At 41.2% G+C, this 27661-nt stretch overlaps 2 protein-coding genes across 5 annotated transcripts in view; both read left to right on the forward strand.

The window, feature by feature from the left end:
• Positions 1 to 852, forward strand: part of lsm1 (LSM1, U6 small nuclear RNA associated) — a 4288-nt gene extending 3436 nt beyond the window's left edge. For both annotated transcript variants that reach the window (XM_019862732.1, XM_019862731.1), the window contains exon 4: positions 285 to 852. In XM_019862732.1, coding sequence (XP_019718291.1) covers positions 285 to 455 — 171 coding nt within the window. In that variant the 3' untranslated portion in view covers positions 456 to 852. The remainder of the gene's footprint in view (positions 1 to 284) is intronic.
• Positions 853 to 2116: 1264 nt separating this feature from the next.
• The window catches only part of grk5l (G protein-coupled receptor kinase 5 like), a 33204-nt gene continuing 7659 nt past the window's right edge, over positions 2117 to 27661 (forward strand). The window contains exons 1-6 of one of the 3 annotated variants that reach the window (XM_019862858.1): positions 2117 to 2630; positions 19467 to 19562; positions 19655 to 19767; positions 24130 to 24207; positions 24347 to 24444; positions 24600 to 24692. In XM_019862858.1, coding sequence (XP_019718417.1) covers positions 2579 to 2630; positions 19467 to 19562; positions 19655 to 19767; positions 24130 to 24207; positions 24347 to 24444; positions 24600 to 24692 — 530 coding nt within the window. In that variant the 5' untranslated portion in view covers positions 2117 to 2578. The remainder of the gene's footprint in view (positions 2631 to 19466; positions 19563 to 19654; positions 19768 to 24129; positions 24208 to 24346; positions 24445 to 24599; positions 24693 to 27661) is intronic. The other 2 variants (XM_019862857.1, XM_019862859.1) reach the window with 2 other exon arrangements.

Here is a 27661-nt window from a genome sequence, read left to right on the forward strand (position 1 = left end):
GATAACACTTACCTTATGGGATGTTTGGTTCCAAGTAACAATGTCACACTTGTCCAAACTTGAGCAAAAGAAAATGGATGAATCAAATGGCTGAAAATCAGCTATCAGAAAAATTTGACTGTGACAACTTTGGGTGCATAGGGCAAATTCCTAGATGGTATTGACGTTTAGGTGATTTTTGCATTTCAGGTTGTTCATATGCAAAGCTTGTACTTGTGTCATTCATATGTAATGGTATTTTACCTCATCAGACATTTGCCTTTTGGATGCATCTTTCATTGCAGGATGTGGATAAACCATGTGACACAGTCCTGCAACAGGTCTCCATTGAGGAGATTCTGGAGGAGCAGCGGTTGAAGCAGCAAACTAAGCAGGAGACTGAGAAAGTGAAGATGCAGGTCCTGAAAGACAGAGGCCTCTCCATCCCCAAAGCTGATAACTTGGATGAATATTAAAACGGCCTACAGCCCATGAGTTGCTTCAGTTTGTATCAGACTGGTATCTTTTTGTATCAGACTGGTATCTTAGTTGAATTTGATAACATGATTTTATGTGCACAAGGCAACATTTTACTTTGCCTCCTTACTGTAGTGTACTGTATACATTTAATTTGAATGCACTTCTCTCTGTTTTGCAGGTCAACCATTTGTTGTAGCTCACTATGATAGCAATTATTTGACAGCGGCACTTTGTGTTACTCAATCAAGTGTTTGTAGTTGGAGATACTAAGGCCTGGTAGTGACACAAAGGTAATGGTTATGCTCCATTAAAATGTTATTTTTGTCTCTCTTTCACTCTCTTTGTTCCCTTTCCATTGTAAATATGAATATCAATGAAGCGTTCTGGAAGAAGCATCGATCACTGTGTTTTAATTTCTTATAATGCTAATAACTAGCAGAATGTGTCTCATAAACTTAACCCAAGTAAAACTAATTCCTCAATTATTTTATTAAGGGGGAAAAAACTAAACCTACCAGCTCCTGTGTGTGTGCGCATGTGTGTGTGTGCGCACGCGCATGCGTATGTGTGCGCACCTGTAATTTTTCATTCAGGGAAAGGTATGTTTGATTTTGTTTAAGAAAATCATTTAGAAACTGCATATTTACTGGAGTTGTGAAATAAGATTGTTTTGAAAATCTGAAGCATTTGCCATTACAATGCAAATAAATTAGGACTTTTTACAGCACTTCACACTAAAGACCAACTCAGTCCAGTTTTAATGTGTAATATCACTGTCACCACTAGATGACAGACATGTCTTAGTTGTGCTTACACTGGTTACAAAGTGCAACGTAAATAGTAGTCGGAATGATATGCAGGACATACTACCTCAATAATATAAACATTATGAGTGTGTTGATTTTTGTCAAAATTTTCAAAATAAATTTTTGCACTTGTTTAGCAGTTTTGTGCTGTCCTTGAATGGTAATGTTTATGCAAGAGTCCTGTACTGGGAAAAACTAGCATTTAGTTGTTTTGTTGTTCGGACAGTGAATCGTATATGCAAGCATTAAAAAATGTATTATCAAAAATAAAATATATCAAGCGCATGTATTTGGTACTTAACATACACATGTATTTTGTTCATATTGAAAATGGCATTTTTGTCATACATCAGGTTAGAAAGCGTGTGGTCCTATGTGGGCCCAAAAGTTCCTTTGATGAAAAATCAAGTACTGTATTTAAGTTGCCCATCGTTCAAAAATGATCAGATCCCCCCGAAAAAAGAGAGAATAACACCATTTCATAGACTTGATATTAGAAGTGATGTTTTAATGTAGGTCCGGAATTCTTGCAGTGGTGAATCCAACAGAGGCCTTGGCTGCTTGCCACTGGCCACGAGATTATTATTTTTAACTTTTGAAAGCGCTATACAAATAAAGATGTATTTTATGTGCTTTTCTTTTTTTTATGTGCCTTGTCTTAATATAGGTTTGGGGAAACACTGTTCTCAAGCAATACAAGCGTCAATGTCGGCAATAGGACTTATTTTACTTTCAACATTTACAAAAAAAAAAAGTGTTCTCTTCCGGTGAGTTTAACCTTAAGTGGGCTTGACACAGTTGGGGGCCGTTGGTCCAGCCCACTTTTGATGACGTACCAATAGGGCAGAGGAGCGCACTGACGTCCCCTTTGCTGCACTCAGCCAACCTCTGCCGCCGAAACGTGAAGCTGTCGGTGTCCGCTGGTGCGCCGCCGTGAGAAATCCACCGAGGAGTCACACACGTTTCTCCAGATTGGTTCTTCTATACCCTGGTGGACATATTTTGTAGCCGAATATCACGCATGGGATGGCTTTGCGGTAGTAGAAATGCAGCGGCGCACTTTCATCCCACAACAAGAACCATGCCCGTGTTACACTGCAAGCAGACATATGACATCCTTTTTGATCTCATACGACTTTGTCAATGAGTGAAATTTGCTTGGCTGCTAACAAGGAGTGAAGACGCTTTTACGCGGGCCTTGCGAGCCCAAAGGACAGTGGTTTCGCTGCAGACGTCTGTGCAACGTGAACCTCTGCATTCGGGATTTTTTTTCTTTTCCTGCTCCTCTTGTTTTTGTTTTCTTTCTTATTTTGATGGAGCTGGAGAACATCGTGGCCAATACTGTACTGCTTAAAGCAAGAGAGGGTAAGTTAACGCACCAAAGATGCAAGTGTGTCTGGTTCTTTCTCGGTGAAATGTGTGTCAAGATAAGCTAGGCAGAGCTGGTCAGAACTGCAGGTAAACCCCGCCAGATGATTTCCACACCTTGTGCAACGTTACTGCCAACGTTTGAAACGATTCACAGCGAAAACCATCATTCTCAATACAGTACGCGTTTTCCTCTTGTGCGTAAGAGCAAACCTGCTTCCCACATCCGCTTTCCGTCACTGCGAAAATGAGTGCGCTCCCATTGCACGAAAGGACACACACAAGCATTCACCGATGCAATCAATAACTATTATCTTTTGAAAAATGTACAGGGAAACGAAACCAACAGATGCGCTATCAGCTAGCTGGGAGTGGAAAGGCCGTCATAATGGTGATCAGATCTGAGAGATTTGCATACAAGTAAAATTAAATACGATCCTGGATTTAAATGCCTTTTTTGCCTTTACTTTATTGCCATAGTATGAGATTGTCCTCTGGCAATCAAAGTACAGTATAACATCTTCCTATGTATATGTATTTTGATCAACTCTTTTGATCAACAGCTTTATTTAGTGTAATAGTTAAATCAAAAAGTGTCTTCAGATAATGCTAAAGTTGAAATGATACAGTCAGACATGCAGAAAAGAAACAGTTTTATTGGTTTAAAATGGTGGACAACTGCTCTGGTCATATTATTTCAACAGGGCCGTTTCAAGATAACAACACATCTCGGGGCACAACCACTCCTTACTGTCTGATATCCTTTATTAATTAATTTTTTTTTCATTCACTAACAGTGTTATAAATCGTACAAGCAGCCCAAATGATATGTTTCTTTATGAACTCTAATTGAAGTTATAACATTTTAATTGTTACATGGTTGCGTAAAGTCGCTCCAAAAATTGCTCAGATTCTTATTCCTGCTTAGGTTTGTTTGAGTTGTTGCCACTTGTTGCTAGAGCTCAGAGTATCCGATCATAACTGCCAATAGGGATATGGAAAAATCGGCAGATGACGGTTCACAAGACTGTTTGAATTTGGCACTGAACCGCTGGATAGATGCTTATAAGAACAGGAAGCAAGACGTACTGTACACGAAAAGGAAATTACTCCAAAACAGCACTGTAAGATGCCCACTTGCAGTCTCTACTGGTTTCTTATACAGTTGGTGCCTTGAAGGACGAGTTAAATTTGCACTAGTGGGCGAGTCATTCCGGCACTCATCATTCCGTCATTATTTCAGGCTGTCCCAGTCTGTCTGTCATTGTCGGCGACAGCCAATCGGCATCGACAGCGTACTTACTACATCACACACAGGCGCAGCACAAGCAGAAACGGGTTAATAAAACAAAACTGTGTTGTACTGTATAGCTTTCGGTTCCACACATCACAATGACATCATCCCGTATTGTTTCCAGTTCATCACTTTGCAAATAATCTTTCCCCACCCAGTGGAAATGAATGGAATTGGAATTAATCCCTTCTACCCTCGCCCCAAAACCGCCTAATATTTTTTAACATGTTTTTTTGAATAAGAAAAATGGAACTTATCAGCACAGTAATTCTTTTTCTTTAATAGGGTATATATATGCGTTTGGCAAACCATCTTAATGGTCCATTACCAGCGCTAACTGATACTGTATAGTCTTTCCACTGCAACAAAACCAATGTGAATTGATGCTTGCCGGATGATCTGCAGTTTGCTGCTTATTATGTCCAGCACTTTCTTACAGCTGCGGCTGTTGTGCAGTGATGTATAAATACATGTAAGTTGAGTGAACTAAATAGTTTCATGACATTCGCATGAAGAAAGGCATTTCAGTTTTTATTAAAAGCCAAAAGTAAACAGAAAATCACTTCTGCCGGAAATTGAAATCATGCCAGAAAAATAATCACCCTTCTCCAATAAAACCATTTTAACTAAAGCAAGGTTCATCAACTTTTTTGAAGCTGAGAGTGTAAAACGTAAAAGATAGTAGTAGGTGTGTGTGTGTTTGTGCACACGCATGTGTGCAGGTGTGTACATTTTCAGATGAGTTTATATATTAACTTTAATTCTGTAACTATTTTGATCGAAGTATTTCGTTTTATTTAATTTTTAACCTAACTCAGCTGAGCACCAACCACAGCCATGACCATCATTAATACCTTTTAGGCAGTGTTATACAAAATCTAATTGATTGATTTTTGTATTAGATCGTATCGATGAATCTGTTTTTCTGGCCAGTGTGTGTATTTCTCCTTTATTTATGTTCCCCCACCCACCACCACGAGAAATAAAATTACCCCATAGTGCCCACGTTAATCTGCTCTGATTTATCAAATGTGCCCTTGTGTCACAAAAACAAATGCGGCAGCACACGGGCTCTTGTATCAAAAGCATCTGTGGAGTTGCGCCGTGACGCAAGAGTAATCTGCCCTTTGGGCAGTCAATTTAGCTCACCGTGCCGACTTATTTCGGAAAAAGAAGGGCATCCTGTGTGAGTGGATTTTGTGGAAATTAATGGCAAAAATAAAGTGAAACAGAAAGCCTCCATGCTACGAACACCCCAACCAATGGATGTGTTTGCCTATAGGTCAGACTGGGCATTTGTTTTACGGAAGCAGAGCATGACTGGGCCGGGAGAATCAAGCTTTGCAAATTAATAAGAGCAGTTAATGACCCATGACATATCTTGCTTGTCCCAGCTGCTCCATTGGTCCTTTTCCAGTCTCTGGCTGTGTGTGGGAGAGGAAAGGCAACGGAGATTCCCACATCAAGGGATGAGATGGCCCTTTGAGTTGCTGAAGTCTAATATTCTCCGTGGTTTGTGTACTGTAACTGGGAGAGTGGGCCAACACTTGAGTTCTATTGGTTTAATCTTACAAGGGCCAGCGTGTATGGCAAAGGGAAAGCCCTTTTTTAGGTCACATGTCAGCGACATTGGGAGAATGAGGCAAAAAGTATTTATATTTTGTTGCATGTTTGTTTATGGGAGAGCCAGTGCAGAGCCCTGAGGCATCCTTCCTCCCTCCAAATGCGCTCTGGCCATGACTGTCTCACAACCTCAAAATCAGAAATAAACCCCTGCATGTCAGTGAAGTTTAGAAATAAAATTCTGTTGATGTTTAAGCCATTTGTGGCCAAATAGGCCCTCTGCCAGCCTTGTCTTATTGACGAATACATCGTAGAAATGTTCATCATGGAATTTTGATCTGTTTCATTTCTTTCCCAACGAAGAAAACATGAGTCATCTTGTATTTGCAGTGGCCCACTCACCAGCAGAAAAACAAAGCAATCACTTACATAAAATACCAGAATGGTATTTTGCTTCATCACTTAGACGCAGCCTATCAGCTATCTAATCAGATTGATTGTTACATAACAAACTGAGTGGGCAACTGCCATCCGATCTCCATCTTCCTGTGGAGCCGCTCTCCGCTCTCTGTGGAGGATACTTTATGGATGATGAGTGCGTGCAGTGAAACAAAACACCCTGATCTTTTAGCATGGTCATCCATGTATCACTTGACTGCCGCTCTCAATCTTTTGACAAAGCCATCACTTGTCTGTATGCTATGCATCATTTGAGAAAACTGTTGGTGTGACAGCTGATCAACAGAAATCTCAATCCTCTGACAAAGCCATCACTGTCTGTATGCTATGCATCATTTCAGAAAACTGTTGGTGTGACAGCTGATCAACAGAAAGAAAAGCATTCATGTCCGACATGGCTGAATGTGTCACAGTGATGTGGTTGAACATGCCCATTTAATAGCAGCTTACATTTAATAGCAGCCTGGCCTCCCCATTCACAACTCCTCCCGGCAGCGGTTGTAAATTCCAAAACTGGCAAACGTCATTGACTGTTGAAATGAATGAGAGTACAGGGGGGGAAAAAAATGAAGCGCTGTATCCAGATGGCCTCACTAAATTATGGTAACAGAGCGGGAGTATTTAGTTTGGGCTGCAACTGACTAAATTCCTCTCTACTGCTGCCTGCTGGCATTTTCATACTGTTTCCTTGTGTCTGATACAAGCAGTTCAATAGTACAGTAGCTAAAACGATTTAGGCCACGTTTGGACAAGAATGAGTGTGTAAAAATGGGAGTTTTTGTTGCTTTGTGTTTATGAAATGCTGGTGTATACATGCACTTGAAATGTTACTTGTTTACACGAAGGTGCAAAAAATACTTGATGGCGCATCAGCCACTTGTACTCCTGCTCTTATTCAGTGTATTAAACGTAGTTTTAAAGGTGACACAAGGAAATGTTGCTTTATTCATTTTTGTATAGTACAGTTGTAACAAAGACCGATTGGAACCAGAAAAAGCAATTTTTGATTTAAAAGATGCAATTGTATTAAATCAAACCAAATCTAATCATTCCATTTTTAAATATATGATGCTATGTATCGAATCGCCTTTAATTGGACGGATATATCTTCGAAGGAAATGGCATATTAGTTTACTGATAAGTTCAATCAAATTTATGTAAAATGACAACAAAAAAGGAATTGCATCATACAATCCCGAACCAAGGTGTACCATATCGAACTGAATCGTAATCCCACTGAGTTGAAATGTTCTCCATTCAAATTGAACCATCCTTGAGTCGTTTCACACCCCACGTAATGAAAACCGTATTGAATCATATTTTGTGGAGCTCCACTGTTGCAAAGTTTATTGACTTAATTACTAGCTCCACACCATGTTTCTGAGCCAATGGAAGCTTCGCAGTTTGACAGACCGTAAAGAGTGAAAGAGACATTTTGACACCGTGGCTGAAGACCTGCGGGGTCAAAGTCAAAAGGTAAGCAGAGCTTGAGTTTTAGCGCAGATTAAAACGTGTGTTACCAGCATTAGCGTTGATCATCAGGTTATGATGTTTGGTTAAGTTCTTGATGTTGAGAGGGGTGTTTGTGTTCACAATGTCATGAGCCACCCTGTTACACTCACTGTGATGTGTATTGTGGGGACTTGCTGATGAAATGCTGTCATCACAGGTCATATGCAATTGCAGAGCTGCCTACTGTTAGAGATTGTCCGTGTGTTGTTAAGAAATTTACTGAATACTAAATCGTTATGTCCATAATAGTAATTGTTACGGATATTTTACTAAATCATGTGTCACATAATTTTGCAAAAGGGTTGAAAACAAGTCTTGCTCCTGTAGGCTCCAGGCACGTAGCGCTCACAAATTTGCAGTGGAAACCAGCAGTCCGACTTTAGCCAGAAGCTAACGATTTGAGGCTTACCCCGATCGCTGCTAGACTTAGTAGATACATATCAGCAGCAAGGAATAAGGGCACTGTCTCAATGTGTAGCTTCATTGCCAGATTATTATGTTCGATAATGAGACAACTGTGTGCTGACGAAAACTTATTTCAACGTAGAACACCAATCACCATATTTTACGGCACCTGGGTCATTACTGTCGAAATACGTCTCGGAATAGTGCGTGCGTGCGCGCATTGCCTCCCCATTCACAACTCCTCCCGGCAGCGGTTGTAAATTCCAAAACTGGCAAACGTCATTGACTGTTGAAATGAATGAGAGTACAGGGGGGGAAAAAAATGAAGCGCTGTATCCAGATGGCCTCACTAAATTATGGTAACAGAGCGGGAGTATTTAGTTTGGGCTGCAACTGACTAAATTCCTCTCTACTGCTGCCTGCTGGCATTTTCATACTGTTTCCTTGTGTCTGATACAAGCAGTTCAATAGTACAGTAGCTAAAACGATTTAGGCCACGTTTGGACAAGAATGAGTGTGTAAAAATGGGAGTTTTTGTTGCTTTGTGTTTATGAAATGCTGGTGTATACATGCACTTGAAATGTTACTTGTTTACACGAAGGTGCAAAAAATACTTGATGGCGCATCAGCCACTTGTACTCCTGCTCTTATTCAGTGTATTAAACGTAGTTTTAAAGGTGACACAAGGAAATGTTGCTTTATTCATTTTTGTATAGTACAGTTGTAACAAAGACCGATTGGAACCAGAAAAAGCAATTTTTGATTTAAAAGATGCAATTGTATTAAATCAAACCAAATCTAATCATTCCATTTTTAAATATATGATGCTATGTATCGAATCGCCTTTAATTGGACGGATATATCTTCGAAGGAAATGGCATATTAGTTTACTGATAAGTTCAATCAAATTTATGTAAAATGACAACAAAAAAGGAATTGCATCATACAATCCCGAACCAAGGTGTACCATATCGAACTGAATCGTAATCCCACTGAGTTGAAATGTTCTCCATTCAAATTGAACCATCCTTGAGTCGTTTCACACCCCACGTAATGAAAACCGTATTGAATCATATTTTGTGGAGCTCCACTGTTGCAAAGTTTATTGACTTAATTACTAGCTCCACACCATGTTTCTGAGCCAATGGAAGCTTCGCAGTTTGACAGACCGTAAAGAGTGAAAGAGACATTTTGACACCGTGGCTGAAGACCTGCGGGGTCAAAGTCAAAAGGTAAGCAGAGCTTGAGTTTTAGCGCAGATTAAAACGTGTGTTACCAGCATTAGCGTTGATCATCAGGTTATGATGTTTGGTTAAGTTCTTGATGTTGAGAGGGGTGTTTGTGTTCACAATGTCATGAGCCACCCTGTTACACTCACTGTGATGTGTATTGTGGGGACTTGCTGATGAAATGCTGTCATCACAGGTCATATGCAATTGCAGAGCTGCCTACTGTTAGAGATTGTCCGTGTGTTGTTAAGAAATTTACTGAATACTAAATCGTTATGTCCATAATAGTAATTGTTACGGATATTTTACTAAATCATGTGTCACATAATTTTGCAAAAGGGTTGAAAACAAGTCTTGCTCCTGTAGGCTCCAGGCACGTAGCGCTCACAAATTTGCAGTGGAAACCAGCAGTCCGACTTTAGCCAGAAGCTAACGATTTGAGGCTTACCCCGATCGCTGCTAGACTTAGTAGATACATATCAGCAGCAAGGAATAAGGGCACTGTCTCAATGTGTAGCTTCATTGCCAGATTATTATGTTCGATAATGAGACAACTGTGTGCTGACGAAAACTTATTTCAACGTAGAACACCAATCACCATATTTTACGGCACCTGGGTCATTACTGTCGAAATACGTCTCGGAATACGCCAACTCGAAGCGTATAATGGCGAGTGATACTTTAAATCCTTTGTTTTTATTTGTTTCAGCACTGGTCTTAAGAAATATATCTCCCCATTAAAATGGTTAGCTAAAAAGTTTGGGGACCGCTGCCTTTTTAAAAAAAAAATGTGTGTGTGTGTGTGTGTGTGTGTGTGTGTGTGTGTGTGTGTGTGTGTGCGTGTGTGTGTGTGTGTGTGTGCGCGCGCGCGTGTGCGCGTGCGTGTGCGTGTGTATGTGTATGTGTGTGTGTGTGTGTGTGTGTGTGTGTGTGTGTGTGTGTGTGTGTGTGTGTGTGTGTGTGTGTGGACGTGTATTATGCAGTGTTGATTGATTGCATCTTGAAGCAATCAGTGCAAAATGCAGTGCACTACTTGGCACTACTTAGTCAGAGCTGTCTAAAGAAAAACATTGGAAAACAGCCATGAGGTATTTATAGAAAAAAGTAATTTGTGCATGCTTGAAATCAAGGGTGCCCAACCAGTCGATTGCGATCACCCGGTAGCCCGCGGACTGGTCCCAAGTAGATCGCGAGGGGTGTAGTGGGACATGGGAAAAAAAAAAAAAAAAGAGTGGTCAGCAATCTGCAATTGCAGCTTGTGATCAGGCCTGTTGTGGCGTATCTTTTTTAAAAGTTATTAGTCTCATTCAAAGTTTGTTTCATCTGCAATTCACCAATGGCACTGGCAAAGAATGAGAATCTGGAGTGCCAGGAGAAGCATTTTAAAACGGTACGCGTGAGCTACGATCATGATGTTCCTGCAGTTAACAAGTGCGTCCCATGCCTCTGCATCACGTCTCTACTAAGGTAGGCAGTGACTCACAAACTCTTGTATATACTTTATTTTTCTGTTTCGTTCATGTTTGGGGCCGTTATGGCCGTTGCTTATTTATGGCATGCGTGTGTGCGTGCGGGAACGGGTCGATCGCGGGAGGGTGGTTGCTTGAAAAGTAGATCTTTGGTCAAATAAGGTTGGGCACCCCTGCTTTAAATGTACAGTAGTGTCAAGCCAAACCATCAGGGTGCTGGAGGGAAGGCTGTTGCGATGCCACAACAAGTCACAGCAAGATTGGGGAGCTGTTGTCAGCGGTGCTAACCAAATTCTTGTGAAAAAGAGCTGTGCGCCCTTCTTAAATTTCATCCAATACAATACAGCATCTTTGTGTCCAGCTCAATTTGCTATGTCAGCTCGCTAATGCCATTAGGCGAGTAGCAAAGTAGTGATTTCCTCATCCATCCATTCTCCACTCACTCTTGAACTAAGTGCTATTCTCGTGGTTCTCCTCTAAAAGGAAATCTATCACCATGCAATGACATGCTGTTGAGTTTTATTTGGGTGAACCACTGCAATGCATACGAAGATGTGCAGAGGTGGAGATGAAGGCATCAACCACAGAAGCAGAGATGCACATTTCCACATTGGCAACACAAGACTGTGTGTTTTGAGTGGGAGTGTGACTCATTTTATTCTTGAGTGGAAATATTCAGCTCTGTGGCACTTTAATCTCGATTGTTTTTGCTGCTTGTGCCCACACATGCAGTATATGTAACGCTGGATGCCACATAATCACGCCTGTTCTTCAGGCATTGTTGAATGGAACTTTGGGAAATAGAGGAGAGAATGAGCTACAGTGGAAAAGATAGGCGGAAGGAAAATGGATGCAGGGAAAAAAAACTATTATGTCAGGATAATACTCTAGAAATGTCCTGAGCAGCACAGTACATCATGGGTTTTCACCCCATATAGTGTAAACAGATTACTTAAGTAGCGGTTTTATTGTGGGATTAGCATGTGATGTTTGTATTGTTGCCATATTTTTAACATCAATTTCATATTTCATGTGCATTAGACTGGTAATAGGCGGCACATTGGTCAACTGGTTCGAACGCCTGCCTCGCAGAACAGAGATGTAGGGTTAGATTCCGGCTCCGGCCTTCCTGTGTGGAGTTTGCATGTTCCTCCTGTACCTGCGTGGGTTTTCAGTGGGTACTCCAGCTTCCTCCAGCATTCCAAAAATATGCATGGCAGGTCCCTAGGTGTGAGTGTGAGCGAGATTGGTGGTTCGTCTACGTGTGCTCTGCGATTGGCTGGCAACCAGATCAGGGTAATAATTAATCACACCAGCATGTCAGCCACTGCATGCAACATTGCTTGTTGACATGCAGTCACACTTTGCTATGGCATTAGATTTTGCAAGTTCTTTAATAGTTGAGAGTTAGTTACTGGAACATGTGGCCTGAATATTTTTAAATAGCTTCAGGAGTCGAAAAAAAGAGCATTCAATTATGTACAGTAAAATCATCGACCATTGTCTAGAGCAGAGTATAGCAGCGATTGAGAGAAGAAACTGAACGAGCAGGCCTAAAACACAACATATTCAGATATGGAAGACAAGAGGAGCAAGAAACAGCAGGATTGTGTCAGAAGCATGAAGCCCATACCAGAGTCTTGTGCAGTTTTTTTTTCTTTTCTTTTTTCTTTTCTTTTTCAAACTGTTGATATAACATGGACAAAACTTTTTGGAATGTGTACAATGTGGTGAACGATGGAACAAACACTTTGATACGCATGTGTGTGTATTTGTGTGGGTTAGAGAGCACTTTTAAATGGAAGAGACAGCAAAAGAAGGCCAGTGTAATCATGTTAACCCTATTCCACACACACACACACACACACACACACACACACACACACACACACACACACTTTCAACACCGCTTATCCTGTAGGGAAGATGTGTCAAACTCCTTTTTATCGCGGGCCACTTTTGAGTTGCGTCTTCCACCGGAGGGCCGTTATGACAGTGAAACCACAAAAATGTTTAATCGTCTCATCGCATTATAACTTGTACACAACAAATTCATGCATTACTAGTTTTGAAATCAGTCAACTATAGTAGTTAGTTCAATTATTGTGCAAGTAAATGTAAACAGGGTTACAAAATTATTGCAAAATCTCAATGTTGATGATTTACTTTCGCGGGTCACATAAAATGACGTGACGAGACGGATCTGGCCCCCAGGCCTTGAGTTTGACACCTCTGCCGTTGGAGCCGACCCCAGCTGGCTTCGGAAGGTCAACTACACCCTGAACTGGTCGCCAGTTAGTCACAGGCACCTGTAGAGACGAACAACCATTCACATCCACACCGCCGCAGAGTGGAGGAACTGATTCCACGCTGCCCACACACACACACACACACACGCACGCACGCACGCACGCACGCACGCTGAAAGGGAAAGTAAAAATAAACACACACACACACACACACACACACACACACACACACACACACACCATTCACACTCACAATCACACCGAGGGACAATTTAGAGCGTTCAGTCAATCTACCTTGCATGTTTTTGGAATTTGGGAAGAAACCGGAGTAGCCAGAGAAAACCCACGCAGGCACGGGGAGAACATGCCAACTCCACAAATGAAAACCAAGGTTCCACTGTAATATCAATTTCCCAGGATGCCCCACAATTTGTTCCACTCTAATCGAACAGGAAGATAGGTAATATTATTTGTCAAAATTTAACACGTGACCTGCGCTTATTTTTTTTCCCTTCCACATTCCATAATTATGTATTTTTAGAACAGGAAACCCGCTGCACCTGACTCTTGCGAGACAGGAAAAGTACCCTGCCTTTTCGACTCTTGTGAGGATTTAGTCCTTTCATGCAACTAGTACACAGGCACAAAATCACTCCAGTAACAACTGCTGCGAGGGTATGGACTTGTTTGACTACCTCAGAGTGTATTAACTCGCTCGTGCCCTTGGGCTGGTTGCTATTTTTAGCAGTAGTGATTACAAGGACGCGTAGGAAAATCGTCACAATGATTGAATGCCGATTGAAATTGTGCTATGTGCAACTCTTTGTTCGGGTGTAGCTGTGCTGATACTGCTGAGAATAAGATATGTCTTTAATTGCAGTTGCCATGGTTGTATTTGCGTTTATGGTCTCATATTGTGCGGTTTAACAGGTGTGCGTCTCCCCCACAGCCCTATCTATTACAGTAAAAGAATATGTCACAATTGCCAAGTGAAAAATGTACTTTGTTTGTTGGGAGTGCAGATGAAATTAAAATACAAGATGGGAGAGGCTAGTTCAAGGATGGTAATAGACTGCAGAGAAAAGGGGACCAACATCACATCATTGTGGACCAGGCAAGAGGGTCTTCCGGCTATAGTCCTCTCCTTGTGTTCAGGTCTGGGCAGTGTTTCCCTCAGCTTCCTGAGGCACACAAACACAAACTGCCTTGAAACATAGCGACAGGAAGCCCGAGGACTGGCCCCAATACGTCTTCTTTCTGTAACAAACCACTTTGTTTCTTCTGTCAGGTTTTCATTGGCAGGTACTGGATTGCATTGTTTTGTCTATTGATTGGCTTTTTACTGTTGTTCATTTTCATATCAGTGATTGCCTCTTCCCCGCTGCTAATGCACACCGTTTACAATCGGCCCGAATGCATTTGTCATGACAATGAGATATTAGGTAATAGACAATTTAAAAGCAGATGCAGACTTTCTTAAACGTTTGCAAGTAGGCCTGTTATGTTATATATCAATTGGCTGAACATCCTAAGCTCTAATGCCAATGGTTTCCATCTCATAACCAGTTGGATTTTGCGGAGGTGCAGGGAGAGGAAGACTTGGTGAGAACAAAGGCGTTTGTCTCATGGTGCTGCTTTTCATCACTGTGTGTTGGTACCTTTATGACCACCCGGGTGTGACTCATCTGTGAGACCGACATTTAACAATTCAGACAAATAATGCGATGTGGAAATCTGTGAGAATTAGACAATAAGCGTTGGCTCATGACTTAATTATTATTATTTTTTTGAGCTGATCAAAGAGACAGTGAGTTGGCTATTGAAGTGTTTTACCAGTGATATTCGTAGACAATATTTGTGCTAGCAGACTTTTTTTTCACCGAGAACCACCAGCAGTGGCATTAAACATAGTGATAGCGACCAAGGTTGAAAGTCAAGTCTTTGCAGTTTGCATCATTTGTATCTATCTGTAAAAATATGTCTATGTTCAGGTGACTGCAAAAAAAAAAAAAAAAAAAAAAAAAAAAAGCCAAACAAAAAACTGTGGACCACTGATCTTGAGAACGTGACACAGGTGCATGTCTTGTGCTAAGATTTTCGCTTTCAATACTGCACACAACAGTGCGACGACACCTTGGTTGGTGATCACTTCAACCGTTATTTGAACATCATTAGATTGTGCAAGTGTTCCTAATGATTGTCGGATGAATGTTTGCCGGATCCACAGTTCTGTATTCTCTAGTTACTCAACACATTGCTGGTGTGGGTGTGCATATGCGTGTGTGTGTGTGTGTGTGTGTGTGTGTGTGTGTGTGTGTGTGTGTGTGTGTGTGTGTGTGTGCGTGCATGTGTGTGTTTGCCCCATATTTGGTTAATGGCTTGGGTTCTTTTGTGTGTCAACAGTTTTGAACTTTACGATCAAGCAAGGATGTATTTCAACGTGTGGATGCATGAGGCCTGGAGGACTACTGATTAAAGCAAGCATAAGGACATTACCAGAGAGGTCAATGTATAATTGTCTGCACTCGCACAAGCACACACTCACAGTTACATGTACATACGTACATGTTTTTGATACCAGTCGTCTCCAAGTCTTGCACCAGGAGGATGTCCTTCCCTCTTTAACCTTATTTTTACTCGACTTGACATGCCTTGATGATGTCAGAGCTGTTAAGAGGAAACATAAATAAAGTGCAGTGACCACACAGCCCTTATGGAACAAATTAAACTGACATGGGCCCCTGCACGGCAAGGCCTCAGTCCAGTTTGTTATTTCAGCTCCTGTGTAAGTGACAGACCCTAAGAGCAGGAGTTCTGCTTTAATAAAATAAATAAATCAATCCTGGGAGCAAGGGCAAAATTCTCTACAGAGGACATGGGCTTTCCATACATATGCAGCTTTGTCAAGCAGCAAGTTTATGGAAAATATAAATATGAATTTATGTACTTTTTCATAGTTTTTTGTACCCTTCATTATTATGATTGTTATTATTACAGTATTATTGTTACTATTATTATTTTTATTGTTATTATTATTGTTATTATTATTGGCTTTTGTCATTTTTATAAAGAAAAAGTCATTCCCGGTGAGGTGTTATTAAGCATCCTTTTACAAACTGTGTTATCAACCTGATTTGTTGCATCCAGCCTGACTGTTCCCCCTTTGAGTACAGATGTATTTCAGCTCAACACAACAAACAATATCAAGTGGACTCCTTTGATTAACAGGAAACCACAACACACACTGACAGGTTAATCTGTTTCATGAGTGTGAATTATTAATGCTTATTTGTTTCGATGTGGGAATGGCGGCACGGTGACCAAGTGGTTAGCATATCCGCCTCACAGTGCAGGGTCCGGGTTTCGGCTTTCCTTTGTGGAGTGTGCATGTTCTCCCCGTGCCTAAATAAATACATTTGTAAAAAAAAAAATAGAGATCAGATTTTCAAAACTCTTTCAATGCCAGCCGTTTTGAGACTCTCCGTTACCATGTGGGGAAAAAAAACCCATAAAAGACATAAGAAAACCAACCTGGGATTGAATGTCATAAAGACATAAAAAAGACATAATAAAGAAATAATAAAAGACATGAAAATACATCCCTGAGTGATTATTAAACATGAGAAAATGGATGGACCCAAAGGAGCTGTCATTAAAAAGTTCAATAACAATGTGGTTTATTACAATTATTTGATTTAGTGGTGAGGTGACCTTCCACAGAAAGTCATTTAGTTGATACAGATTCCAAAAAACGCTCTTCAGTAGCTTCTTATTTAGATCAGTGGCCGCAGTGGGGTTAACCCTCACTCAGACGTTATGGTTTCACTGAAGGAAATGAACTTATTAGTCTACCCAGCAACGCAGGAGAGCACACAGATGTCCAACATCTCTTCATATATTAACTGTTTTCCAGGAGCTTAAAACAGTGAGTGTGGCTGCTTATAGCTTATGAAGTCTAAAACAATGTTGATGAGTAGCAGGTGCTGTGAGTTAATGATTCTCTTAGGGGATATTTTGGCACGAGTTATTAATACATTCAAGCTTGGTGTTTGTCTGGGGACATATGACCTCTTCTCAACTGTGGTGAAGCTGGGTCCTTTACATGCTACATAAATGCTTTATAGACACACACACACACACACACACACACACACACACACACACACACACACACACACACACACACACACGTACATATATTTTGGGACACCTGCCCATTCAACCTGTGGCCCCTTTTTTGCTCCTCCGACTCTATTTTCCCACTCTACTGGGTCTGTGTGTCTCTGGCATTGTCTGTTCATTCAGTCGGAATCATTGTGAGGTAAGAGGTCACCATGCAACAGATTTCAAATGGTCAAAGAAGAACAGACCATTGTAACCGAGAAACATCTGAGCGCTGAAACCTTTCCACAAATCATTAGGTTAGTGTGATTCTGTAATTACTGCACAACTAATGTCTTCTATCACTCGATTTATTGCCACTTAAAGAATGAGTAAAAATTCAAAAAACACCATCCATCCATTTTCCATTCCGCTTTATCATCACAAGGGAATGCTGGAGCCTATCCCAGCCGTCTTCAGGCAGTAGGCGGGGACACCCTGAATTGGTTGCCAGCCAATCGCAGGGCACACAAAGATGAACAACCATCCGCGCTCACACGCACACCTTGGGACAATTTAGAGTGTTCAATCAGCCTGCCATGGATGTTTTTTTGGAATGTGGGAGGAAACCGGAGTACCCGGAGAAAACCCACACAGGCACGGGGGGAACATGAATCGAACCTTGCACTTGTGCACTGTGTGGCGGACATGCTAACCAGTCGACCACCGTGCCGCCCTTAGTGCCATCTAGTGATGACCTAAAAGAATGCAATGACCTAATCGCTAAGCACATGCATTTTGAAGGTTGAGTCATCATGTTGAGAAATGTCATCCGCTAAATTCGTCTCCTTTGGGTATCCGTAGCAGAAAGATGGCGGCGAAACATGGCAGCCTCCTGGAGGGACGATGCGCCCTATGTAATATACTGTAATTAGCGATTGCTTCACCAACTGTTACATTTAAAACAATTACGCTGATGTAATAGAACATATTTTTTTGCACAATGTTGAAATTTATAGTGGGATTTTGAAACAATGAACAGTGAAAAAAACAACAGAATCTTTACACAGCGTCCCTTTATTTCCAGCATATGAGGCTTATTGAGTTACGTTGTATATGAAATGTGCTACAAATCAGTGATTGTACTTTTTATCTATTTTTTATTTTGTTTATTTTTTAGAATATTTCTTATTAAGCCTCCGTATAATATCCCCACTCTATTTGTGATCTTTTTTTTTTCTTTTTTCTTTTCAAAAATATGAGCGTTATTGACAGGATTTTACAGTTCTCAGTTTTATTCACACATCCTAGAAACCTTTGATTTGATTCAACTACAGTCACAGCACAGTATGGTTGTGGTTAGTTCGAATCTCTGCCTCATTCCCTCTTGTGTGGAATTTTTCTCAGGGTACGTTGGCTTCTTCCCACATTCCAAAGATATGCATAGTAGGCTGATTGAAGACTGTAAATTGCCAATCGGTGTGAAAGTGAATAGTATTATATCCAGTATGTGCCCTTGATTGACTGGCGACCCGTGCAGTGCTTCCCGCCTGAAGTTATCCGTGATAGACATCTCACCTGCAACCCTAAAAAAACAGTACTGTATATGGCTTTGTCAAGAACTGTGGACGGAAAGTTGCATACAAACAACACAAAGAAACCCAATGAACCTAATGAAAACATTACATCCTTGGTGAAGGTAACAGAATATTTAGTGATGAAGTGGAATAGCAGATGAGGGGAGGATGAGGCGGTAATGTGAAGACAAATGTGCTGAAGCTTTCCCTCGCAGGCTCCAGCATGACGTGGTGCCGCTCACATTCCAGGCTTATTACTTAAAGATGTTTGCTTGTCATTGCTTTTCCTGTTCACATGCCTGTAATATTGTGGCCGAGTCGCTCGCAGTCGTTTTCCACTGCACTAAACACTTTCAGGAATTCTCAGCCAGTTCAAGAGACAGGATATAAATCAGTACACAACAGACAAACAAGAGACTGGACACAACAGCTGGACTTGATTTGGGGGGGAAAAAAAAAGACTCGTAATTGTACTTGTATCCCTTCCGGGGATGCCATTATTGAGGCAAACAAGACATTCAGTGGTTAGGGCATGATTAACTCATGAATTAATTACAAATATTACAATAAAAAAATGACCAAGTGGTCTTTAAAGAGCAAATAGATTTGGATTGAATGATTTAAGTCGTTGAAGCAGAAGGAAGGTGATGTTTGATTATTCACAGCAGTGGAATCCACTCTGGCATTCAAGTTCTGGCCGATGATGGGAATTGAGAGGGACAGTATAGGCTTCTATCTGTGTGGACACACGCACACTACCAGCTGGAGAAAAAGTGGTCAGAGAGCCCAGAGATTTCCAGAGGAAGTACAGCGTAATCTATGAATTAAATATACAAGCTGAGACCATGATTTCATTCAGCGGAAAGCCTGCAACAACCCCACCCCGTCTCTCGCTCATTGTTGTGCTTTTCTTGCAGCCAGTAGGCCTTCATTTGCACTTTACTAAGAAAAGCTCTTGTTTTGCTCTCGCTGCAGGTGGAGGAGGCAAGCGCAAAGGGAGAAGCAAAAAATGGAAGGAGATCCTTCGTTTCCCCCACATAAGTCAGTGCACTGAGCTGGGCAATAGCATCGGTATGGTTTGTGCGTGTGCGCACGCTGGCTTGAGTGTGACAAAACTGTGTCCGCCTGTATTTTTAAAGTATTGTGTTTCCCTCTCTTTGTAGTGAAGGACTATGTCTGCATCTGTGAGAAACAGCCTATCGGAAGGCAACTCTTCCGTCTTTACTGTGAGACAAGACCAAAACTGCAACGCTGCATTCAACTACTGGATGCAATGGTAGAGGCACGCACACACACACACACACACACACACACACACACACACACACACACACACACACATTTTATGACAAGCCTTCCCGCAATAATCCTGCAAAATGTGGGAAACCTCAACTTTCGAATTATGACCACTATTGTAGTGTCAGAGAGACAGCTGAAACAATCGCAAAACGTTTGAAAGACTTTTAAAGGGCAAGAAAAAAATGTTGTCATGAATAATATGTTCTATGCAGTCCCACTAGTCTAAACACGGCATTCTGATTAATATTGTGTTTGTAGAATATGAGTTGAGTAGTAAAATACACCTGTTCTTGTCCATCTCAGGGGGGCGGCCAACTTGACATTTGCTGTTGAGTGAAAATGACAAACCATGGCTATGGACTCAGGTAACGACCAATCATGCCTCAGCTTCAGAAAACAGGTGAGCTGTGATTGGTTGTTACCTGAGTCCTGAGCAACTGTGAGGTCATTTTCAGCTGACAGAAAGTGGCAAACTGGCCATCCCCGAAGATGACTAAAAACGGGTGGGTTTTGCTGCTTAATCCATATTTCACAAAGCTAATATGAACCAAAATGTCGTGTTTAGACAAGTGAAGCCGCAAAGAACATATTATTGTCAAGAAACGTTTTGGGTTGACTTCTCCTTTAATATTGCACGATTAAAAAAAAAAAAAAAAAGCATAGATTAAGACTGGAAACAATTGCAACACTTTAATTGGCATGCTAGACTTTTTGTTCTGGACCCTGACTCTAACCCATGATGCCGCAACTTATTAGATTCATGCTGTCATGGCGAGGTATCTAACTATAATTTACGTTTTGCAGCGCATTGACTCGATTACAGTGCTGCCTGACAATGTGTTGGTATTAGCTGATGCAGCAAATAAAAGACGACTAACTGAGAAGTTATTATTCAACTGAACCCCGACCATCCCAAACACAGCAAACACTCCACATCGCTTTCTGTTCGCGTCTAGAAGGAATACCTCCCACTTGACATGTTTAAGTCTTTGTCTACGCCGAGGATATCTTAGCGGGTATGTGACCACACAAAAAGAGCAGCATTGTTTCTCGCACCACCTCATCCACTTCCAGCATATCCCCCCAATACACCCCATGCAAATACACACATATCACTCCCTCCTTCTGTCACGATCAAAGTTAACCTTAAAAGCGACCCTGTGAAAGGGGGAACCCAGAGTAAATGCAGTTATCCAGTCATGTAGTGAAGTTAAATCCACACAGCCCTGGACTGCTGCATTCGCACTTGACTGACAGTTAGAGGTGTAATTAATCAATGGATTGACAACTAATTGATTATCAAATTGATAATTATTTTTGATAATCAATTAATTTTTTTAGATACCTTTGTTAAGTGAAAATGATGCAAATGTATACAAAATTTCAGCTTCTCAACAGGAAATATTCTGCAATTGATGTTGCCCTCCATGATAGATTATCTGTGTTGAATCAAAAATGTAATATTTGCTTTTACTGTAGGGAAACAATGATCAACATTTTTGCCGGTTTTGTGATATGTTACGGAGCGTTGACGATTTTCTGACATGTGTTTGGCCCCAGTGAATGAACAAGACAAGACCAGTGTGGTCAGGGGAGTTTAGTGTAAACCTTTTTTATTATGTTGCTTAATCCCCACCCTTTGCATTTCTTTTGGTATCACTTTGTTGATTGTGTCTGAGGAGTCAAATTTGTCTGACAGGTAAAACCTCCTTTTTATTTATTTATTTATTTATTTTTAATGAGAAGCACTGAAACAGTGATCAAGGCCATGAAGAGAGAGAGCTTTTTACAGTTTGTGTGACCGAGGGAGGAATGTGTTCAGGGGTTTCACTTGAGAGGCCGTGCGTATTTTGTGCATGCGTGCTGGATCCCCCTCTTGCTTCCAAAAGGTTAAAGGGGCGTCTTGTCCATTTGGGTGAGATCCTACAATGTAAATGATTACATATTAGAGTGAAGTGGAGGTCAGGTAGAGGTACGATCTGGTCAAGTGACTGAGGTTGTATGTCTTGGGCATACTCACTTGACAGTTTATCCGGTAGATGAAGGGAAAGTAATGACATAAAGTCTTCCAACGAATTGTCCTTCATTTTATTCGTTGTGTCGTCATACTGCGAAGCATTTCTAATATGTACATCTCATTATTATTAAATGTGTTGGCATCAGTTTGTCTGCACATTACTGATGTACGGAATAATTCAAACCGTGACAGTGTATACAAGTTGGATGCCCTTTTTTCCTTGTTCTGAAGTGTCAGTGACGCTGCTGCTTTTTAAAGCCTAAATCTCCAGGCTTATGTGTGTATGTACTGTATGTATACGTGGGTGTGGGTGTGTGTGTTTTATAGTGGAAAGATGGTGACGCTGGTGTGACACACTGTGACACTCCAGGACCTCGAGGAATCCTGCCGTGTTTTCTGTGTGGTTGCCAGGCAACACAGGGCCTTGTTGGGGGGAAAAAGCTTCTGATAGACAGTGTCAGGCTAGTGTGCAGCCTGGGTGCCTTGCTGCCCCCCTCCCTGCTTTTGCTTCATTGAAAGTTAAACGTGCTCGCTCTGAAATGCGTCAGACTTCTTTTCATGTCTCTGAGACGTCCAATATGAACAGTCTTTTATGTCATGCCTGTCTGTGTGAATGGCAACATATGTATAGACACACAGCCAAGTGCGCCATATGTTTGTGAGAGTGACAGCAACACACGCATTTAGGAAAAGACTCACGCATTTATGCGTGAGTCTTTTCTTTTTCTTTTAAACGCCCTGGACTTGAACATTTTTCATCTGTGCACTTTCTCTCGTCCAAACTTCTGACAAACCCACTTTGCATAAGCTTTAAATGAATGTGGAAACACTAACGAGGCGTGATTCACTGACATCAGGCTGTGTGGAAATCTTGTAACATGTACTTTTCTTGAGACTTGAGAGTGTCATTGAAATCTGTGAAAAAGAGGCTCTATTTAAGTTTGAAAATGACTTATACGATGTCATGGAAGCAGTGTCAGCCAATTTGGATGTGCAGACCGCTGCGGCTACACTTACACATTGAAGGAGAGTGTGTTTTTGTTTGAAATACATGACAAAAACAGTCATTTGAGCAGCATACTGTGCGTCTGACCAAATGCGTCGTTGTCGGTCCATCAATGAAAAGAGAGGGTGCCTTTCATGCTCTACATTCGCAGTCCCCAATTTTTTCCCCCAAGGACCGGTTTCAATTAGATTTGATTTTGACGCTCCAGAATAAAAACATTTAAAAAAAAAAACCAGATTTAAAAACATTACACACCCTTTTATCATTGTGATGAGTTTTATTTGTTGAAATAGATGGGAGCACTGCACTTTTTTTCTCTTCAACAAGCAGGTCCGAACTTGGGGTAATCTTTTCTTTCGGAAAACTCCAATGGTTTGTCTTTCAATGCCAGCCAGCAACATGATGAAATAGAATCGCTCTTCGCAAGAAAACAATTGCACAAACGTTGAAAAACACCAGCTTGCACCATATTCTCTGACAATACATTCCACGGCTAAAATGCTGGAGAAACTGACTCACAGGGCCTCTTAGATCCAATGGTAAATGGACTGTCACTTATATAGCGCTTTTCTAGCTCAAGTACTCAAAGCTCTTTACATTGTAACCTCATTCACCTTTCATCAGGGGGGTACACTATCTTGCTCAAGGACACTTTGACATGATCGCAGGGCCGGCGGGGATTGAAGCACGAACCTCTGGGTTGGGAAACAACTGCTCTACCACTGAGCCATGCCGCCCCAAACCCTTACCCCGGCAAAGGGGGTGGCAGGGGTGCTGTTCAGATGCTGACGTACATTCGGGGCTCTGCTCAAAAAAAAAAAAACAATGCAAACGGACAAACAAAAAATCCCGCCTCTGTGCTTGCGTTAGTTTTCTCTAAGTACTCTGGTTTCCTCCACATTCCCAAAACATGCGTTAGGTTCACTGAAGACTTTAAATTGCCCACAGGTGTGAATGTGAGTGTGAATGGTTGTTTGTCTGCAGTACATGGTCCCTGAGATTGGCTGGCAACTAGGCCAGGGTTTACCCCGTCTCTCACACAAAGTTAGCTAGCATAAGCTTCAGCTCACTTGTGAGTGAGGATAAGCAGTGAAGCAAACCGATGGATGAAGTTATGAGTGTCAAGATTAGACAACAAATGGCTGACTTGCACTTTACTTTGAAGTCTTTACGATCGTCCAGGCGCTATCATTCAATTCATATACTGTATTTTATGCCCACCTGACTTGTTTACAACTTCACCAACACAGTAGTTTTGCAGTATGGTAGAATGTATCATCTGGATGTTGGTAATGATGAGTTTTTTGCTCGTGCAGGAAGATTACGAGGTGACGCCTGATGAAAAAAGAAAAAGCAGAGGGGACCAGATTGTCAAGACCTTTCTTTCCAAACAAGTGAGTTAATTTCTATGATTTTGTTGAATTTGTTAGTGTTCTTCTTTAATATACATTAGAGTTGTGTAGAATAACATGGTGCTGTTTGAGAAAGTGTGTGTATTGACAAAGAGCATCGTATATGCATGTTTTGATGTAGTCACCTCAGCGTGTGGACATTGCAGAGGTCTTTGCAGATCAGTGCCGAGAGAACCTTGAGCTCAGTCCATGTAAGGAGATCTTCAGCAACTGCCGCAAGTGAGTCACCTCTCCGTCTTTACATCCTCTCACTTGCCTGCTGGACTCACCTGTTTTTTTTTTCCTTATCCTCGCACACACCCATTTATAGTATATTAAGCGTTGGCTTACATGTTACTGTGATGACTGAGCCCCACCTTTGTGTTTGGAACCAGAGCTGTACACGACTACCTGAGCGGTGCTCCATTCGCAGACTTTGAGAACAGCATGTACTTTGACCGCTTCCTGCAGTGGAAGATGTTGGAGAGGTCAGTTCCTATCAGGTGTACGCAGCGGACCCTCACTATTTGCGGGGATAAGGCGCAAACCCGACCGCAAAATTCTGCGAATGATTGAGATGCTCTCCTAAAAGTGATTATTATTGCCTGACTTGATAGTAAACCATAACTATACCACAAGTTATGGTCTCAAAACACATTGATAGCATACAAACCCTTACAAACTCTTAAAATACACTCCTGGAAACAGTTTACAGTTGAACACATGTTGAAGAATTGCTGTAGCATTGCAACATGGTGTCAAACAATAAACATTTGAATGTCAAGCAAAGTAGAGGCGTTTCCGTCCATCGATGGTGCTGACGCTCCCTGGCCTTTTCTGCTCCCGCTTCTGGCCTGTGCTGGTGGGAAAATTTACTGCTTTGTAAGCCTCTGGCTCTGACCAACGTAGTAGTTAGCGCTACAATGGTGATGAGCACTTTGGTCTTTCCTGACCCAAAATTGCTGGATCCACGCAGCAACAACACAAACTGTCTCAGATAGGTTTCTCGATCTGTCAGTTGTTGTTATAAATGACACTGGTTTTGATGACGTGGTTATTCCAAGTTTGGTCAACCTGTTCTTGCCAGCTGACAGACTATCCTCTTCTGCTGACCGTCAACCCCAAACAATACAATAAATATCATAAGACTGTCGACAATATTATATCCCACTCCAAAAATGAGAAATAGGTGAGTTTTTTCCACGATTAGCAGAGGATAGTGAAGAAAAACTAAATCTTCAAATAGGTAAATTCGCTAATGCCAAACCGCAAATATGCTGGGGTCCACTGTATACGCAATCTATTCGTTTTAGATTTGCTCTACAGAAAACATCAACAAAATACTCCTTGTTTGAATCCTCATCTGGCTCCTAAGTGTGATTTATTTATTTTTTTCACACACTATCTGCTTGTTGTTCTATATTACTCACAGTATTTGTGTGTTGTGTGTCTTTATTCATTTGGTCAACTATTAAGATGTTGTGAAATTGAAGCGGAAGCGACTTAAGTTTTAAACCGTGAATTCAGCAACAAAAGTCAAGAGCACCTTCCCTGTGTAAATAAAAACAAACATATAGACATAACGATTTCAATTCAACCCCGTTTCCACCAAAGTATACTTTATTTTAATTATGGATGTTAGATACCACTTCAGACTAATACCAGTATGAGTACTCAACTCTAGAGTTGTCACCAATACCAATACCAAGTACTGATACCTCTAGTACATTTCATATATAAAATTTCCCCCCAAAACATTGACAGAGAATTTCAAAGAAAATCCTACATATCTCAATATGGCATTCTACCCAAACGTTGGATAAAATGATTTTTCTATTGTCTTATTCGATTTATGTACATACACTTAAGAGAAAGGGTGGCATGGTGGATAGATGGATACTTACAGAAATTGCATCTGAACCTTCTCAAACGACACGACATTTTTGTCATTCACAACATTGGCGTTGTCAGACTAATAGATACATTTCATTTTGTGTCTTGTACCGGGCGAGACGTCACACGACAGGTCTGCCCTGACCAGACGCAGCCCAGTCATTATATGCTTCTGACAAAATTCTGTCCACTGGCACAAGTCTCTCTGGGAGGTGGGACCAACAGCTGCCAAAGTCATGTCGACGGAGGCATTATATGGATGTGCGTTTGTTTTCTACTCAGAAAAGGAAAAAAAAACTATGGACTCATTCCTGGGTGGTGAGGAGAGGGTGGTATGGACTCTCCGAAAAGAACTTGGGGTAATTAACTTGTTTAATGACGACAGAACTGCTAATCAGCTATTTGCTTTGCATTTAGCAAACGTAGCATGAGTTGAAATGCTCCGTATACTTTCCATATACTTTTGTTCAAGTCACTTTTTAAATACTCTACACCACAATGTCATTGTATGCGCCACGTCCAGTCCCTTGTCAAAAGTAGGATGGCACTGCCCTCTTCTTGGTCAATGCCAAAGAACCAATCAAAGGATGACATATTATATGTTGGACTGGGCAGCAGGACGAACAAAAATTCTGACATGCTACACTTTGGTTGTCATGGTTGTAAAATGTTGCAGATGCCAGATGACCAATCGTTGAGTATGTCACACTACACGGGCTACGATGTGTCGAGACAACTCAAAATCGTCTATGAGGTACTATGTTTGTCTGCGACATGTCTGTCGGCTCAAAAATGTCAGACTACACAAATGTAGATGCTTTTGTGGAGTTTGACGTCGGCATTAAAGGGCATCTGTCAGACATGTGCTTTATGCCTTTACTTCCCGATCGTAAAATGGCCTCTGTTGTGAGAACTGATACATGGAATAATGCTGGGTAACGGCCCGATACCGATACCTGGTATCAGTACGACTCATCCCTAGTTTTTATGGTCAGATGTTATGAAGGGGACCAAAATCGTGTGTTAACCGTTTTTGGCCAGCATTCTCTTGGGTGCAGTGAAATAGTACCCAGAGCCAAACACAGCAGCTTGTTAATTGATCGCAGAGTCACTTTGGTGTTAAATGGCATGCTTTTCCTCAAGACAAGGCTCATCTTATTCTTGCAACAAACTATACCATATTGTGTTACTTTTTTTTTTTTTTAAACATGGCAAAACTTCTTGTAAATGGTAGGTCAGGTACAGTTTGCAGGATCTCACAAAAACAAAATATTGAGCTTGGTGTGGACGTAGAATTTTCACTCTGCTTGCGTCACTATGTGGAACAATCCACACCACAGAATCGTAATGATACCCGGTCTTCTGAACATCACTCTGCACGAACTAGAAATTAGCCCATTAAGTAACAAATGGATGGACATACCAAAAAAAAAAAAGAAAAAAAAAGAATGGTGCTCCATCATGTGGCTCCCTGTAAAGAGTTGTATTCTTATATTAGCAAAAAAGCGCAACAAGCAGGTTTTAGAAGGTTACAGCTGACTTGTGGATGCTCCTAATAGGAGTT

The sequence above is a fragment of the Hippocampus comes genome, unplaced genomic scaffold (assembly GCF_001891065.2).
Source record: "Hippocampus comes isolate QL1 unplaced genomic scaffold, H_comes_QL1_v1.1 scaffold147, whole genome shotgun sequence".
NCBI lineage: Eukaryota > Metazoa > Chordata > Actinopteri > Syngnathiformes > Syngnathidae > Hippocampus > Hippocampus comes.